This window comes from Aquarana catesbeiana, linkage group LG13, assembly GCF_042186555.1.
Source record: "Aquarana catesbeiana isolate 2022-GZ linkage group LG13, ASM4218655v1, whole genome shotgun sequence".
In the NCBI taxonomy this organism is placed as follows: domain Eukaryota; kingdom Metazoa; phylum Chordata; class Amphibia; order Anura; family Ranidae; genus Aquarana; species Aquarana catesbeiana.
In genome coordinates, this window is record NC_133336.1 from 230,488,269 (window position 1) to 230,502,783 (window position 14,515).

General features: G+C 40.6%; 1 protein-coding gene across 1 annotated transcript in view; it reads right to left on the reverse strand.

Moving 5' to 3' along the window:
• Positions 1-1,583: 1,583 nt before the first annotated feature.
• LOC141116698 (high affinity immunoglobulin gamma Fc receptor I-like) overlaps positions 1,584-14,515 on the reverse strand; it is a 39,150-nt gene continuing 26,218 nt past the window's right edge. Inside the window, exon 8 of the mRNA XM_073609090.1 lies at positions 1,584-1,729. Within this exon, the coding sequence (XP_073465191.1) occupies positions 1,584-1,729 (146 nt within the window). The remainder of the gene's footprint in view (positions 1,730-14,515) is intronic.

A 14,515-nucleotide genomic window follows, 5' to 3' on the forward strand; every position in this document is an offset into this window, starting at 1 on the left:
TTGAGATCCTTAAAAAGCTCTTCTTTTCTTATCTTGAATTTAAACATTATTTTCCCTCTATATCACCTTACTTAAACTTAGAAAAACCTGCAGCCTTCGATGTTGTATGTGCTCAAGATCCATATAAACCTGGTCTCATATCTTCTATATACAAGATTCTCCATGAATCAAACACACTTACGATAAACTCACATGCATACATGCGAAAATAGACTAAGATAATTCAGACCCCTATATCCCTCCCTCAATGGCAAAAGATCTGGGATTCCACATCGAAAGCTTCCAGATGCGTGGAGCAGAGAGAGACAGCTTATAAGGTCCTCATGTTCTGGTATAGGACCCCAGAACCTATTCTCAAATATGACCCCTCTGTATCCCGGAAATGTTGGAGATTGCCTACAAGATCTGGGAACACATTACCATATCTTTTGGGAATGTTCGCTAATCGTACCATTTTGGACCTCGGTCCAATCTTTACTCCAGACAGTGCTAGAGACGGATTTCCCGTTGGACCCGGTCCATTATTTACTAGGCCTTCCAATCCCTGGAATATCTAAACACGCTAAAATATTGATGTCTTATATTCTGTTGGCTGCCAAGAAGCAATACCTACCCACTGGTTATACTCTAATTCTCCGAAACAGTCCCAATTAATATTGTCCATAGCACAGATACGTAGAATGGAACATATGACAGTAGTGATACATGACTCCTTACCTCAATTTTCCAAAATATGGGATCCCTGGGATGATTACAAAAAATGTGAAAATAAGTTCCGGCCCAGTGTAAAGTAAATAAAATTTACCAAATGGCTCCTTACATTAAAAAGTGCCTGACCCGCCTCCTGAAGACATAATCACGAAACGTAAGTCGAGGCGGTACCTGGTCACGTCTACCCTACGCCATATCTGGGTGTCTGGTTGTCTGCTGTGGTCGGTGGAATGCACGCCCTTCACAGAGCTGGAAGCGGTACAGATCCAGCTATCCTTGTGTGACAAGCCAGCAGCCCCAGTGCCGGGTCAGGCACTTTTTAATGTAACAAGCCATTTGGCTTTTCTTTTTATATTCATGTTTTAATAAACAGTATTATGCTATGGGAGTTTTTTGATTGTTTTTGCATATCCTGCCTTGCACTCTGAGGAAGAGGTTCCCTGTACATCTCCGACTTCATTTATAAGTGAGCAGGCATTATCCTGCCAAAGCGATATTTGTTGTGAGCCCAAATAAGCATGTCTTCCATGCTGAGCCACTGTTTTCTGTGTTTGCATCCACCTCGGAGATGCTTTTTTGATGGGGGGATGCAGCTAAGGAAAAAATGGGCTTTAAATGGTTTATGAAAGTTAGCAAAGCACACTTTTTGCAACAAAGTCAACTCTAAAGAGCATTTTTTGTGGGAGTTCATCTTTCTCTGCATCAACCAGTATTTCTAAGGATACAGTATTAAATAGGATTTTAGTTTACCTTTCACAGAGATAAAGAATACATCTGAATGCTCTTGTACATTTGGACTATAATTGCGTTGTATTTCTTTAGTACATTTGTACAGTCCAGACTGACTCATCATTATATTAGGAATATGGAACTCAGTCAGATTTTGATGATTTTATCTCCTGATCATCGTTGTAGAATTTTGTGTTTATTGCATTAAAATGTTCTACATGATGACATCTCAGAGTCAGGGGGTCTCCTTCATATATTGCAGATGGAGGTCTCTGTAGGATGACATAACCTGAAATATAATAAAAAATGATTTAGGTTGTTCAATTCACATCCAACAAATTGCAAGAGATTTGATGGATGACTCACTTTGTGTAACATTTAGGAAGACGGGATCACTGATATCACCACCGATGGTCTGGCACTGTTAATCTCCTCTGTCCTTCACTACTGAAGATGTTATATGAAGTCTCTGCTGATCTCCTGGTATTGGTCTCTTATCATTGCACCAGTGATAGATCCAGGGCTTCTCTGGTACAGTAGGCGGCACATCACATGTTAGAGTTACATTGTCATAAAATAATATATTCCCCAGTTGGGTGTGAAAGTCACCACAGGTTTGATGGCCCCTCCTATAGAAGAAAGGAGATCACACAGAACACATCGAGAGCACAGTGTGCAGCAAAACACAGATGGCTGGACTCATTTCGCTTAAAAAAAAAATTCTCTATAGGAAAGGAAATATTTGTAGTCCTGGGCACTGAAATTTTCCAACATGTTGGTAGATCTGTGTTTGCAAAAATTAAAACTACTCCCCTTACACAGCACATGTTTTCTGGTTACTGCAAGAGATGTTCTGATTAGTCCAAATACCTGAAGCAATCATGCTCCATTAAAAGGATTTCATTATAAAAATCCCATTTTTTTGTAGCCATTCTGGAAGGATTAGACCTTCCATCAAGGTTTTATAACTATCTGTGACCCCACTGGGGTGATTCACCCTCTTTTTCCAGGCGACCAATGTCACAGTTCTAGTCTATTTGTTTCTATTATATTCTAGTCTTTTCTGTTCTTTTATTTTCAATTCTATTTTGTTCTGTTTTATGCTATTATGTTATATTATTTTATTTTATGTTATATTCTTTTCTAGTCTATTTTATTTTTTTATTCTATGCCTTTATCTTCTATTCTATTTTATTCTCTTTGGAACCTGGAATACTTTTCGATTTTTAATTTGAAAACTATTCAAATTCGAAAACTTTTTGAATTTGAAAACTATTCAAAAACTATATGAAAACTATTCAAATTTTAATTTTGTCCAGTTTTTTTTTTCATTATTTCCGATTTGTTTAAATTCAATACTATTGTAATTCAGAAATTTGGATACATCCAAATTTCCCAAAAACTAAAATTTGTCCGAATTGTAATTTGGAAGGAAACGAACCGCACATGTCTAATGGAGTAAGATTTACTTTAATGTGCTGTTCCAAGTATAAAATGTTGGATGAAAAACATAATGTTTCTTTATAAAAATTGAATGTATCATTATTATTTTTGATCTTACTTACACATATCTGAAACCTGACAACTCTCTTTCTCTTAATGTGGAGTTAAAGTGTTTTAAGCAGAAAGGCTTTTATAATAGAATAGACTCTGTGAGGGGTATTTACTAAAAATGGAGCACTCAGAATCTGGTGCACCTGTGCAAAGTAGCCAATCAGGTTCTAACTTCAGCTTGTTCCAGTAAACTTTGGCAATAAAACCTGGAAGCTGATTGGTTACTGTGCAGAGATGCACCAGATTCTGAGTGCTCCAGATTTAGCAAATCCCCCCCCCCCCTTGTGTATCTTTACGGCAATGTATGGTTTAGTTAGCAATTTTATTCTGTTTGTTTGATAAGCCGCACATTCGGGATACATTATCTCCTGTGCACTTGAGCAGAGTTTCTCAGGTCAGGTGGGCATTATGGCTAAATCTGGAAGATAACCAGGTGAAGATGTCAACTGCAGCAATGGAGGACCAAGAGAGATCGTGGACCTTATATTGGTGGAGGGGCTGCCTTAGCAGTATGCCTATTATATGCTGTGCCTACACCACCCAAGTCTATCTGTGTAACAATGATGTGTTTTCATCAAAAAAGTACTAGACCTGCTTTGCCTTGCAGAAGCTGTATCTCCAAAATACTCAAATGTATTAATTGTCAGAAAAAGGTTTATTTTTCTCTTGTCTTTGACTGAAGTGAATGCCAAAAGACCTAAATTCAGAGACACAAGCCACAAGAAGGCAAAAACTTAAAAAATTGGTGCTAATATGGGGAAACCGGAGTAAGAGTTCACAATAGAAAGTCCATAGATATAAAATAAGGTCCACATGAAGAGAAGCTCACTGTTGTGGCAGCTCAGTCTGGGTGTAAGAATCCGCTCTGTGAGGGCACAAGGAGCAAGAGACAAATGCCAACTAATTGTAGCAATAAAGTTACTTTAATAAAGGTAAAAGAATATCACTCACAAAAAGAGTAAAATCTCAAGCATGAAGCTCTGTTTAAAAGTGTCCTTGCCATCACTAAACTCGGTCTCAGGCCTGAAGAAGGAGCTCCGCAAACGCGTTGGCACGTCTTTGCATCACCTCCGGTTGTGACGTCACATCTGCCAGGCTCAAAATATTTTACAGCGCACACATACAAGAATGACATTTCCTGCAGGGCTAGTTAAAAACACCTGAACACCTGAACATATTCAAAAAATACGGGGGTTTGGTCACACTATATGGTCATATAGTGCTAAGCCCACTTACTGCGACAAAGTACCCCGAATTAGTGGGTCTTACACTAGTAATAGAATGGAAGATCCTCTGTCTCAACCATGGGAGCTGAACTCCTCTATGTGGGAGAACTGAAAGGGATACATCCTAATCACTGGTGGCCACTAAATAGGAGGTAATGAGGAGGGGGAGGGGTGCTCCAGCCCAAAAACCTGGTCAGGGCCTATTATAACATACAAGAACATATTTGGGGGGCACACCATACAATGCATTTAAATTCAAGATGGTGCTGCTGTAAGACCTATAAACAGTACAAAATATTTTACAGCGCACACATACAAGAATGACATTTCCTGCAGGGCTAGTTAAAAACACCTGAACACCTGAACATATTCAAAAAATATGGGGGTTTGGTCACACTATATGGTCATATAGTGCTAAGCCCACTTACTGCGACAAAGTACCCCGAATTAGTGGGTACTTTGTCGCAGTAAGTGGGCTTAGCACTATATGACCATATAGTGTGACCAAACCCCTGTATTTTTTGAATATGTTCAGGTGTTCAGGTGTTTTTAACTAGCCCTGCAGGAAATGTCATTCTTGTATGTGTGCGCTGTAAAATATTTTGTACTGTTTATAGGTCTTACAGCAGCACCATCTTGAATTTAAATGCATTGTATGGTGTGCCCCCCAAATATGTTCTTGTACATCTGCCAGGCTCTTCATGCACCCAGGAGGCCTTGAGAGCCTCCAACGCTCCTAACAGCTTGGACCGCAGCCCTCAAACCCCAGATGGATGTAGACCTGGTTTAGTGACGGCAAGGACCCTTTTATACAATGCTACATGCTTGAGATTTTACTCTTTTTGTGAGTGATATTCTTTTGCCTTTATTAAAATAACTTTATTGCTACACTTAGTTGCCACAAACCACAGATAGGCTTCTAAAAATTAGATCTAAAGCCCTCAGGTATGGACCTTGACATTGACTAGCAGAACAGTTTACTGACAGCAGTCCAAATACAAAGACACAATCCACAGTAAAATGTCCTTACAAATATGTAAACATTCCATCAATTTTGAGCTTTGGAAATTTCAGATGAACTTAAGTTTGATCCAAATTCAAATTGAAGCACTGTGGCCTTTCCCCACAAGCATTTCTGTGATACATTGAAATAAATATTTAATCTCAATTATGTGCAAAATGTAGCTAACCCGCACAATATTAACCTGCACTGTTTTTGTATAGACCTTTACAGCTGCATTAAAGCAAAGCTATTGGCAAAATGATAATCAATGACCCAAACTCCTTTCTCAGGAAACTTTAAAATCACATTTTTATACTAATATTGCATTTAAGGCATATTATCCAGTATCAGCTCTGTACTCACCAGATTTTCCCATGTTTAAAGCTGAAAAGCCAGAATGCACTTGTTAGAAACTATCACGTACAGTACATGTCATTAAAACATATCTATTTTCTTTATAAGAGGGATGTTTTTAGGATCCTAATTTTCTCAGGTCACAAGAAGATTGAACCTGTGACTCTCACTTAATGTAGGTAAAAGCAGACATGGAAAAACTAAACCTATGGCTTCAGGAGACTGGATTGAACAATCAGACCATATGCTGACACTCTCCCATTGTGTAAGCAGCATCAACTGTCCGTATAGTCATCCCAAAAGCCCCCTCACACAATAATTAGACATGTTAATTTCCCCCTCATTCTTCCATGTATCCATCATAACCCTTTACCAAGCTTCTTCTATTATGCTTCATGCAACCTCCAGCCAACCCACCACCACCTTTATGAAGCTTATTTCCATCAGCAGCTAGACCTTTCCCCATACTTCTTATACAGTTCCAGCCATCAGACTCTACTATGTATGTCAGCGATAAGCCTCTGAAATATGCATTCACCAGAATCCCCCTTTACTCAGATACCTCATGTAGTGACTCCCAAATTCCCCATGAGCTGTATGCTGTTAGTCGAAGGGTGGAATTACAATTCTGGGATATACTGTGAAAGAGAATATAACTTAAAACAATATCTTAATGATGTGAGACAAGGAGCACTCAGCAGTAGACCCAGGACACATACCCCGGTACCCAACCCTACATTGCCCCAAACTTTAATTACATTTTTCTTCCTAGATATGACATTCAGCTGCATTCATCATTGACTTTGGCAATTAAAATTAAACTCTACTGAAAATCACAAATGTTGTTCTGACTTATCTAGGTAAATAGGAACCTTCCAGCCTATGTGACAAGACCACAAAATAGCTTACAATCAATACTCATAAAACAGCACTAGTCAGATGCTCCTCTCTGTGATGTGTAATCCACAGCAATGAGAAGATTATGGTAAACAATTGTGACATAATATACTTCTTATGGAGCAAGACAGCTGGCACTTAGCATCCTTGGTAGATATGATAGAAGAAAAGAAAGAAGAAGAAGAAAAAGGAGAAGGAAAAGGAGAAGGAGAAAAAAGCATAAGAAGAAGGAGTGTGTTTTACATAGAGCCTCCAAAAGGTTCATAGTAATGAGTTGTTTTATGTGTTTCACACAATTTCAAAGGAGAGACACTCAGTCGATATGAAGATAAAATTAAGTATAAATATGTTTCTACTTACACAGAAATACGATGGTGAGGAAGATGGACATGGTAGCCGGGACCTTGAAGTTATGACTGTCTCACTAAGAAGCAGAAGTTATGAACATCTTCTCACTTCCTGAGTTTGGTTTAATGACATTTCACCAGAGTTAAAACTGATGTTGTAAGATAGTAGAAAGATGAATAATCTGTAAATGCCAATCATATCTCAGATCAGTGTAGCCAGTTCTGATAAAAGTGCCTTGTCGTGTATGAAAGCCTAAACGAAATTCAAATGACATTTTAGGATGGACACTGTTGGCCTTTTAACTTGGGTTGCTTGCTAGTCTAGCTGGAATATACAATACTGAGGAAACTTGCGTAGAGTCCAGTTTTAGCTGTCAGTGATACATGCAAGAGTCAGCGCTCCAAGTATCCACTGCTGCAAATCCAATTGCGTACTAGTATAAGGTGCCCCTCCTCCCCTCGTGAAGGTAACACTGACAGAAAGGTTACTCCACATACAGGGAAATAAATCACAACATTGACTCCTCCCATATCTGGCAGCTCCATCTGAGGTTTCAGTCAGACAAAGTAAGCTTTAAAGCAGGCTCCAGAGTGCTCCAACATAGAAACCTTGCCAATAAGTGAGTTGTATGAAGCACGAAGCTACCCCTCACTGCCAAAACCTCTATAACCTACCACCGTCACCGTTTCCTTTGCCAGTTGGCTGCTTTTCCTTCTTGTTGCATTCTTCTTACACCATTAAAATGATTTTACCATTCACTCTTTTACTTTTTAACCAAGAGGAAGATCCATGGTTGTAACTCACTGTTTACCTGTTCTTTTGGATACACCTTGATTACACATTTATATCCTTCTCCCCACCTCAAGTAAATGACACAAGACAACTTCTTCTTTGAACAAGAACTCAGTTTACTGGATCAATTTGCAGAATACAAATGAGGTAGTACATTATTTCAGATAATTCTTTTACATACAAGGTTATACTTATACTTACAACTGATTATTCATTTATTTTGGCCCGTACGTTGGCCTGGCTGTTCTCTGTGCTGTTTCCTTAGTGGTGCTGCCCATACCCTAAAGTTAGAAAAGTCCTCATATACATGGTTGCCCATAAGCTGTTCCCAATGGGTGAATGGACACACAGTGCTGCGGCTCAGATTGGGTGCCCCCATAGCAAGCTGCTTGCTGTGGGGGCACTCGACGGGAGGGAAGGGCCAGGAGCGCCGGTGAGGGACCCAAGAATAGGAGGATCTAGGCTGCTCTGTGTAAAACTACTGCACAGAGCAGGTAAATAACATGTTTGTTATTTTTAAACAAAAAAAACAAGACTTTAGTATCACTTTAAATTCAACCAAGACATTTTCCATGTTCACTTTGATGTTACATTAAAGTCCTTAGATTCATAGAAGTTCTTCTTCTTCTCTACCACTTGTTGTGGAAGTAGGTGAAGCATACAGCAGCAGACAATACAAAGGCAGAGATCACCAGTCGTATTATATTCTGCACCGTGTAATCTGAGGAGAGAACCAGTGATGGAAGTTATATGATTTTTAGAACATATTGTGTGATTTTGAACTAATACAAATTCTGAGTCTATATGAAGGATCTGGATCAGCTTCCTTCTCATTGGACAGAAGCAATTATGTTGTTTTATGTTACAATAGTCCTTCTGTACGAGGGGAGGTGACATAGAAAGTAACAAAAAATAACTGGGGGGCAGAAGTAGCATGAGGAAGAGGAGTAACAGTAAGAGGAGGATAAGGAGGAGGAGGAAGAGAAAGAGGAGGAAGAGTAAGAGGAGGAGGAGAAAGAGTAAGAGGAGGAGGGGAAAGAGGAGGGGAAAGAGGAGGAAGAAGAGGAGGAAGAGGAAGAAGAAGAAGAGGAAAAAGAGGAAGAAGAGGAGGGGGAAGAGGAGGAAAAGAGGAGGAAGAGGAGGAAGCATAAGAGGAGGAAGAAGAAGAGGAGGAGGAGGAAGAAGAGGAAGAAGAAGAAGAAGAGGCGGACGAGGAAGAAGAATAAGGGAGGAGGAAGAAGTAGAAGTTCACAGTAGTGAGTTGTTTTGTGTGCTTCACGTGATCTCAAAGGAAAGACACTCAACTGATACTCAGACCATATAAACAATAAAAACCATTTTACTTACACAGGAACATGATGGCAAGGAAGACAGACATGGTAGCTGAGACCTGGAAGTTGTGAGCTTATTTCTTAGAATCGCAAGTCATGACTGTCTTCTCACTTACTGAGTTTTATTTATAGACATTTCACCAGAGTTAAAACCAATGTCATGAGAAAGAAGAAAGTGGAATAATCTGTGATAGCCAATCAGATCATAATTCTGTCATATTTGATATGATAGTTTAGACAAAACTCATATTACATTTTATGGTGGACACTGCTGCCCTTGTACCCGGGATTGGTGGTCAAGCTGGATCAAACAATAGTAAGGACACCTGATTGGAGTCCAGTGTTGTCACTTTGGCATGGTATGGCTTCCGTTTATATCTCACTGAATAGTACACTCAGGTGATACCATGTGGGCTTTCCTTTGAAGCAGATTTACTGATAAAAATTGTAAATTCAGGTTACACCCTACAGGCAATCTTTTGGGGTAGATGTACCAATAGGAATATAATCAATAACCCTTTTGGGGGAAATATATCAATAATATTAATAATCACTCTATAGTATTACCTTTCGCTCCTCCCCAAGCTACTAAATAAAAGTTTTTATTTAGAGAGCTGAGGATTGGAGGGATCAGAATTGACAGTAGCTGATACTTCTAGAAGAGAGGGCAATAATATGCAGTGGGGAGGGGGCTGTGTTAGGGAATTGACACTCCTGGAGTAGTCACATTTCTTAGCAAATTCAAAGGCAAGTTGGAAAGGAATAAAACATAATTTAGAGAAAAGAGCACCACAAATTAAAAATGCTATTCAATTTAATTTATTTAATTTTTCATATTCAAAGCAAGCTCCCCCATCCATCCATGTCTCCATGCTTATTTTGCTGAGAAATCACTTTGAACCCCCCCCAGCTTTTTTGGCCATGGCCATCTTGAGTAGGGACAGATGATTCATGTAGCATTTACTTCCGGTCACGTAAACGGGTGACCCCGCCCCCTCTCTGACACCACGTGACATCATAGGAAGGCGGGGGTCACCCGCTTACGTCATCAAGTGGCCCCGCCCTCAGCTATATAGCAGCTGTCATCGAAAAGAAGCGTCACTCGGCGGAAGCCTCCCACAGAGGAGGAGCTGTTGCGGCTTTTTTTCTTTTACTTTTTTGGCTTGTCGGGTGGCGTAAGATGGATTTACATTGCGGAATATTTTTGTTTTTTTATTTATTAATAAAGGACTTGTCCCAAAGTGTCTCCTGTCTTTTTTGCTATTTTTGACACTTTTGTACCCACTACCAATTCACATAGGAGGGAGGTCGTGATCTGGGGGTCCCCTTTTTAAAGGAGGCTTCCAGATTCCGATAAACCCCACCACCCGCAGACCCCCACAACCACTGGGCAAGGGTTGTGGGGATGAGCCCCTTGCCCCCATCAACATGGGGACAAGGTGCTTTAGGGACCCCAAAGCATACTCCCCATGTTGAGGGCATGTGGCCTGGTACGGTTCAGGAGGAGGAGGGCCACTCTCCCATCCCATCTCTTTTCCTGCAGCCTGCCAGGTTGCGTTCTCGGATAAGGGTCTGGTATGGCTTTTGGGGGGACTCCTACGCCATGTTTAAAAAAAGTTTGGCACAGGGTTCCCCTTAAAATCCATACCAGACCTGAAGGGCCTGGTATGGATTTTGGGGGGACCTCCATGCAATTTTTTTTACATTTTTGGTTCAGAGTTTCCCTTAATATTCGTACCAGACCCAAAGGGCCTAGCAATGGACTGGGGGGAGACCCATGCTGTTTTTTTCAATGAGTTTAATCTATATTGCCGAGAACCGACAATTCATTACAGCCGCGATCAGTTTTAAATGACTTTTTCCTTTAGAAATGTAATTTTGCTGTGGTAATGTTCTAAACACGGGAAAACTGCGCCACTTTACAGGCATACTATAGACACCCCCAGGCATGATATTTAAAGGAATATTTCATTTTTATTGTTTCACTTTAAGCATTATTAAAATCACTGCTCCTGAAAAAAAACTGCAGTTTTTAAACCTTTTTATGCATTTATCCATGTCCCCTGGGGCAGGACTCAGGTCCCCAAACACTTTTTATGACAATAACTTGCATATAAGCCTTTAAAATGAGCACTTTTGATTTTTCATGTTCATGTCCCATATACTTTAACGGTGTTCGTGTGTTCGTCTGAATTTTTTGCCTGTTCGCATGTTCTGGTGCTGGTCATGGCTTTGGAATGAGATGTCCAACAAACCCATATAGCTGTGATGGCTCATTGCTCACAAACGTTTGGACATAAATATTTTAGAGGTGCTTTTTAGGAATATGGTGTTTTTTATAATAGGTGAAAATGGGCATTTGTCCAGTGCCCCCATATTGAGATGGATGTTTGGGGTGCAGTTTTTCTTAATATGGGATGGATCACGTGATCTCAGTAGAAAGTTTATATGTCTTACTTTCACTTAGCATTCATTTTACCCAAGTCCAGTGGTGTGGTCTATGTCTGTGTGTGCAGAATAGAAAATGCTTGCAAACACCTTGTAATATATTGTACATATCATTGATCCAAAGGGATTTTTTACCTTAAAGTGGATGTAATCCTTTCTAAACTACTGCCATAGGGGTTATCTATAAGGATATACATGCCTCCTGCATGTATCTTTACCTGTCAAATGTCTCCCCTCTGTCTGTTATGAGAGCCGAAAAACTGCAGATTCTGTGGGTGGGTCTGTTGTCTGGAGCTCGGTGGGTGGAGTCTTGATGTCAGTAGACTCCCTGCCTACATCTACACTCCCCTTGTCAATATGCATTTCTCCTGTGTTACACCTCCTTCTCCTTACACTGAACTTCTGCTATGATCTCTAACATCCAGTGAAAAGACAGGAAAGTAACCACGTGACTTCAGCATGCCAAATCATGCTGAGGTGTGGAACAGCCAATCCTTGCAGAGCTGCTGAAGAAAGGAGTGGGGGGTGGGAATTAAAACAAAATGCATGTCTTAGGCTAGTGCACACGATATGTAAATCACCTGTTACTCACAGCAAGGGGGAGGATTTGACAAAGTTTTTCTCTGTTTGTCAAGATTTATCTCACTGAACAATAAAAGAGGATTGCTCAGAGCTGGATTAACTCTTTGTGGCAAGACTCAAATGATAGGAAATCTTATGCCCCGTACACACGGTCGGATTTCACGATGGAAAATGTCCGATCAGAGCGTGTTGTCGGATATTCCGACCGTGTGTGGGCTCCATCACACATTTTCCATCGGATTTTCCAACACACAAAGTTGGAGAGCAGGAGATAAAATTTTCCGACAACAAAATCAGTTGTCGGAAATTCCGATCGTGTGTACACAAATCCGACGGACAGAGTGCCACGCATGCTCAGAATAAATAAAGAGATGAAAGCTATTGGCCACTGCCCCGTTTATAGTCCCGACGTACGTGTTTTACGTCACTGCGTTAAGAACGATCGGATTTTCCGACAACTTTGCGTGACCGTGTGTATGCAAGACAAGTTTGAGCCAACATCCGTCAGAAAAAATCCTAGGATTTTGTTGTCGGAATGTCCGAACAAAGTCCGACCATGTGTACAGGGCATTATACTCTACATTATGAAATACAAAAAAAAAAATTTTGGGTTTACATCCACAAAGTTGAAGTTTATTGCTTTAAAAGTAAAAGGATTTCTAAATGGTAACTAAGCTTGGTTTGATCTTGGCTGCTCTCAGCACAGCCAACAAACACAATACTTTTCCGATTTGGATGTTGTACATTGCACTCTGGAAACAGCACAAAGCTAGATAGACTTCAATGGACTGTAGTAAGGGTCAGCCAAAGCATACAGTATGTTCAAATAAAGGTATTTTATGCTTTCAAATGTTTTATGTGGTTTTAACTATGTAGAATATTCCCTCTGCTGTTTGTTTGCCTCATCTTGTAATGATGGGCTCACATGTTGTAACTGTAATTTGTAGTGCCGATCAATCCCCTTATGTCCATGTATTTATTCACCTAGCTTGTCCTTATCCAGTAAAGAGATAACTTCTTGTGTCAGGTCACACAGCCTCCAATCCAGGCCTCACCATTTCCTCTGTGTTGTATCACAAATATGGGAGTGATAATGTGATGAAAGACTGCATGGTGAGCTCCCTGTTAATTGCTCTGTCTGTTTGTGTCTGTGTCAGATCTAATTACTGTGTGGACCTCACCTGCAGAGCACTAGTCTGAGGGACCCAGGGATTGTGGGACATATAGTTTCTTCACAGGAAGTGTCAGTTCGCAGACTACAGACAGAGGTCATGCTTTAACCTGTGCAATGCTATGCCTCATGTTTGAACACAAACAAAAACTTCTGACACCAGAATGTGAAGATTTCCTTTACTATAGGCTGTGTGTACAGGTCAACCAAATGACACCAAGACACCACATGATTCAACGCACATCTTATTCAGATGAAAAACATAAGGTGCAGGTATGAATGTTGATGACACATTTAATTCACCCTTATGTCCCGTACACACGGTAGGATTTTCCGATGGAAAATGTTCTATAGGAGCTTGTTGTCAGAAATTCCGACCATGTGTAGGCTCCATGGGACATTTTCCATCGGAATTTCCGTCACACAAAATTTGAGAGCTGGTTCTCAAATTTTCCGACAACAAAATCCGTTGGCGTAAATTCCGATCGTGTGTACACAATTCTGATGCACAAAGTTCCACGCATGCTGGGAATCAAGTAGAAGAGCCGCACTGGCTATTGAACTTCATTTTTCTTGGCTCATAATACGTGTTGTACGTCACCGCGTTCTTGACGCTCGGAATTTCCGACAAGATTTGGGTGACCGTGTGTATGCAAGACAAGTTTGAGCCAACATCCGTCGGAAAAAAAACATGGATTTTGTTGTCGGAAAATACTATCATGTGTACAGGGCATTAGACTCCAGAAGGCAGTGCACCTAATCTTGTGACACCGCACACTGAATCCTGGGAAAGCTGAAAGTGTTTTCTGCCAATGTTTGGAGGTCTCATTGACTTGATTTACTTTTACACCCTTACCATGTATCTGGATATAGAGCCCATCACTCATCTTCCTCACAGTGTCAGATGCTGTCCTCACTTCACAGGTATAATTCCCAGAATCCTCCAGCTGAGATGACCGCACTCTGTATGTATCAGATACATTGTATCCCCGCACAGTCCGTCCATCTCTGTAGAAGGCGAAGTGCAGCTCTGTGCCGCCTCTGAGCGGATCCAGTCTGGTGTCACATCTCACCATCATCTCATCTCCTTCTATTACCCTGGACGGGGTCACTTTTATTTCAGGAGGAGAGAAGATCTCTGGAGGAGGAAATTGTTAGAAATAGAAATTAATGGGAAAACACTTATTCTCCAAATAGATCACACAATGCTTTGCAGTGGACACAGAATAATTTCCATCTGTGTTTGGCTAAGCCAAGGGTCAGCATGGAGGGCCGCATTCACCTGCTAGTAAATGAAGATAAGATTACACAGCCCCCGCACCTCTGGATACCTTTACATTACACAGCCCCCACAGCTCTGGTCCCCTTT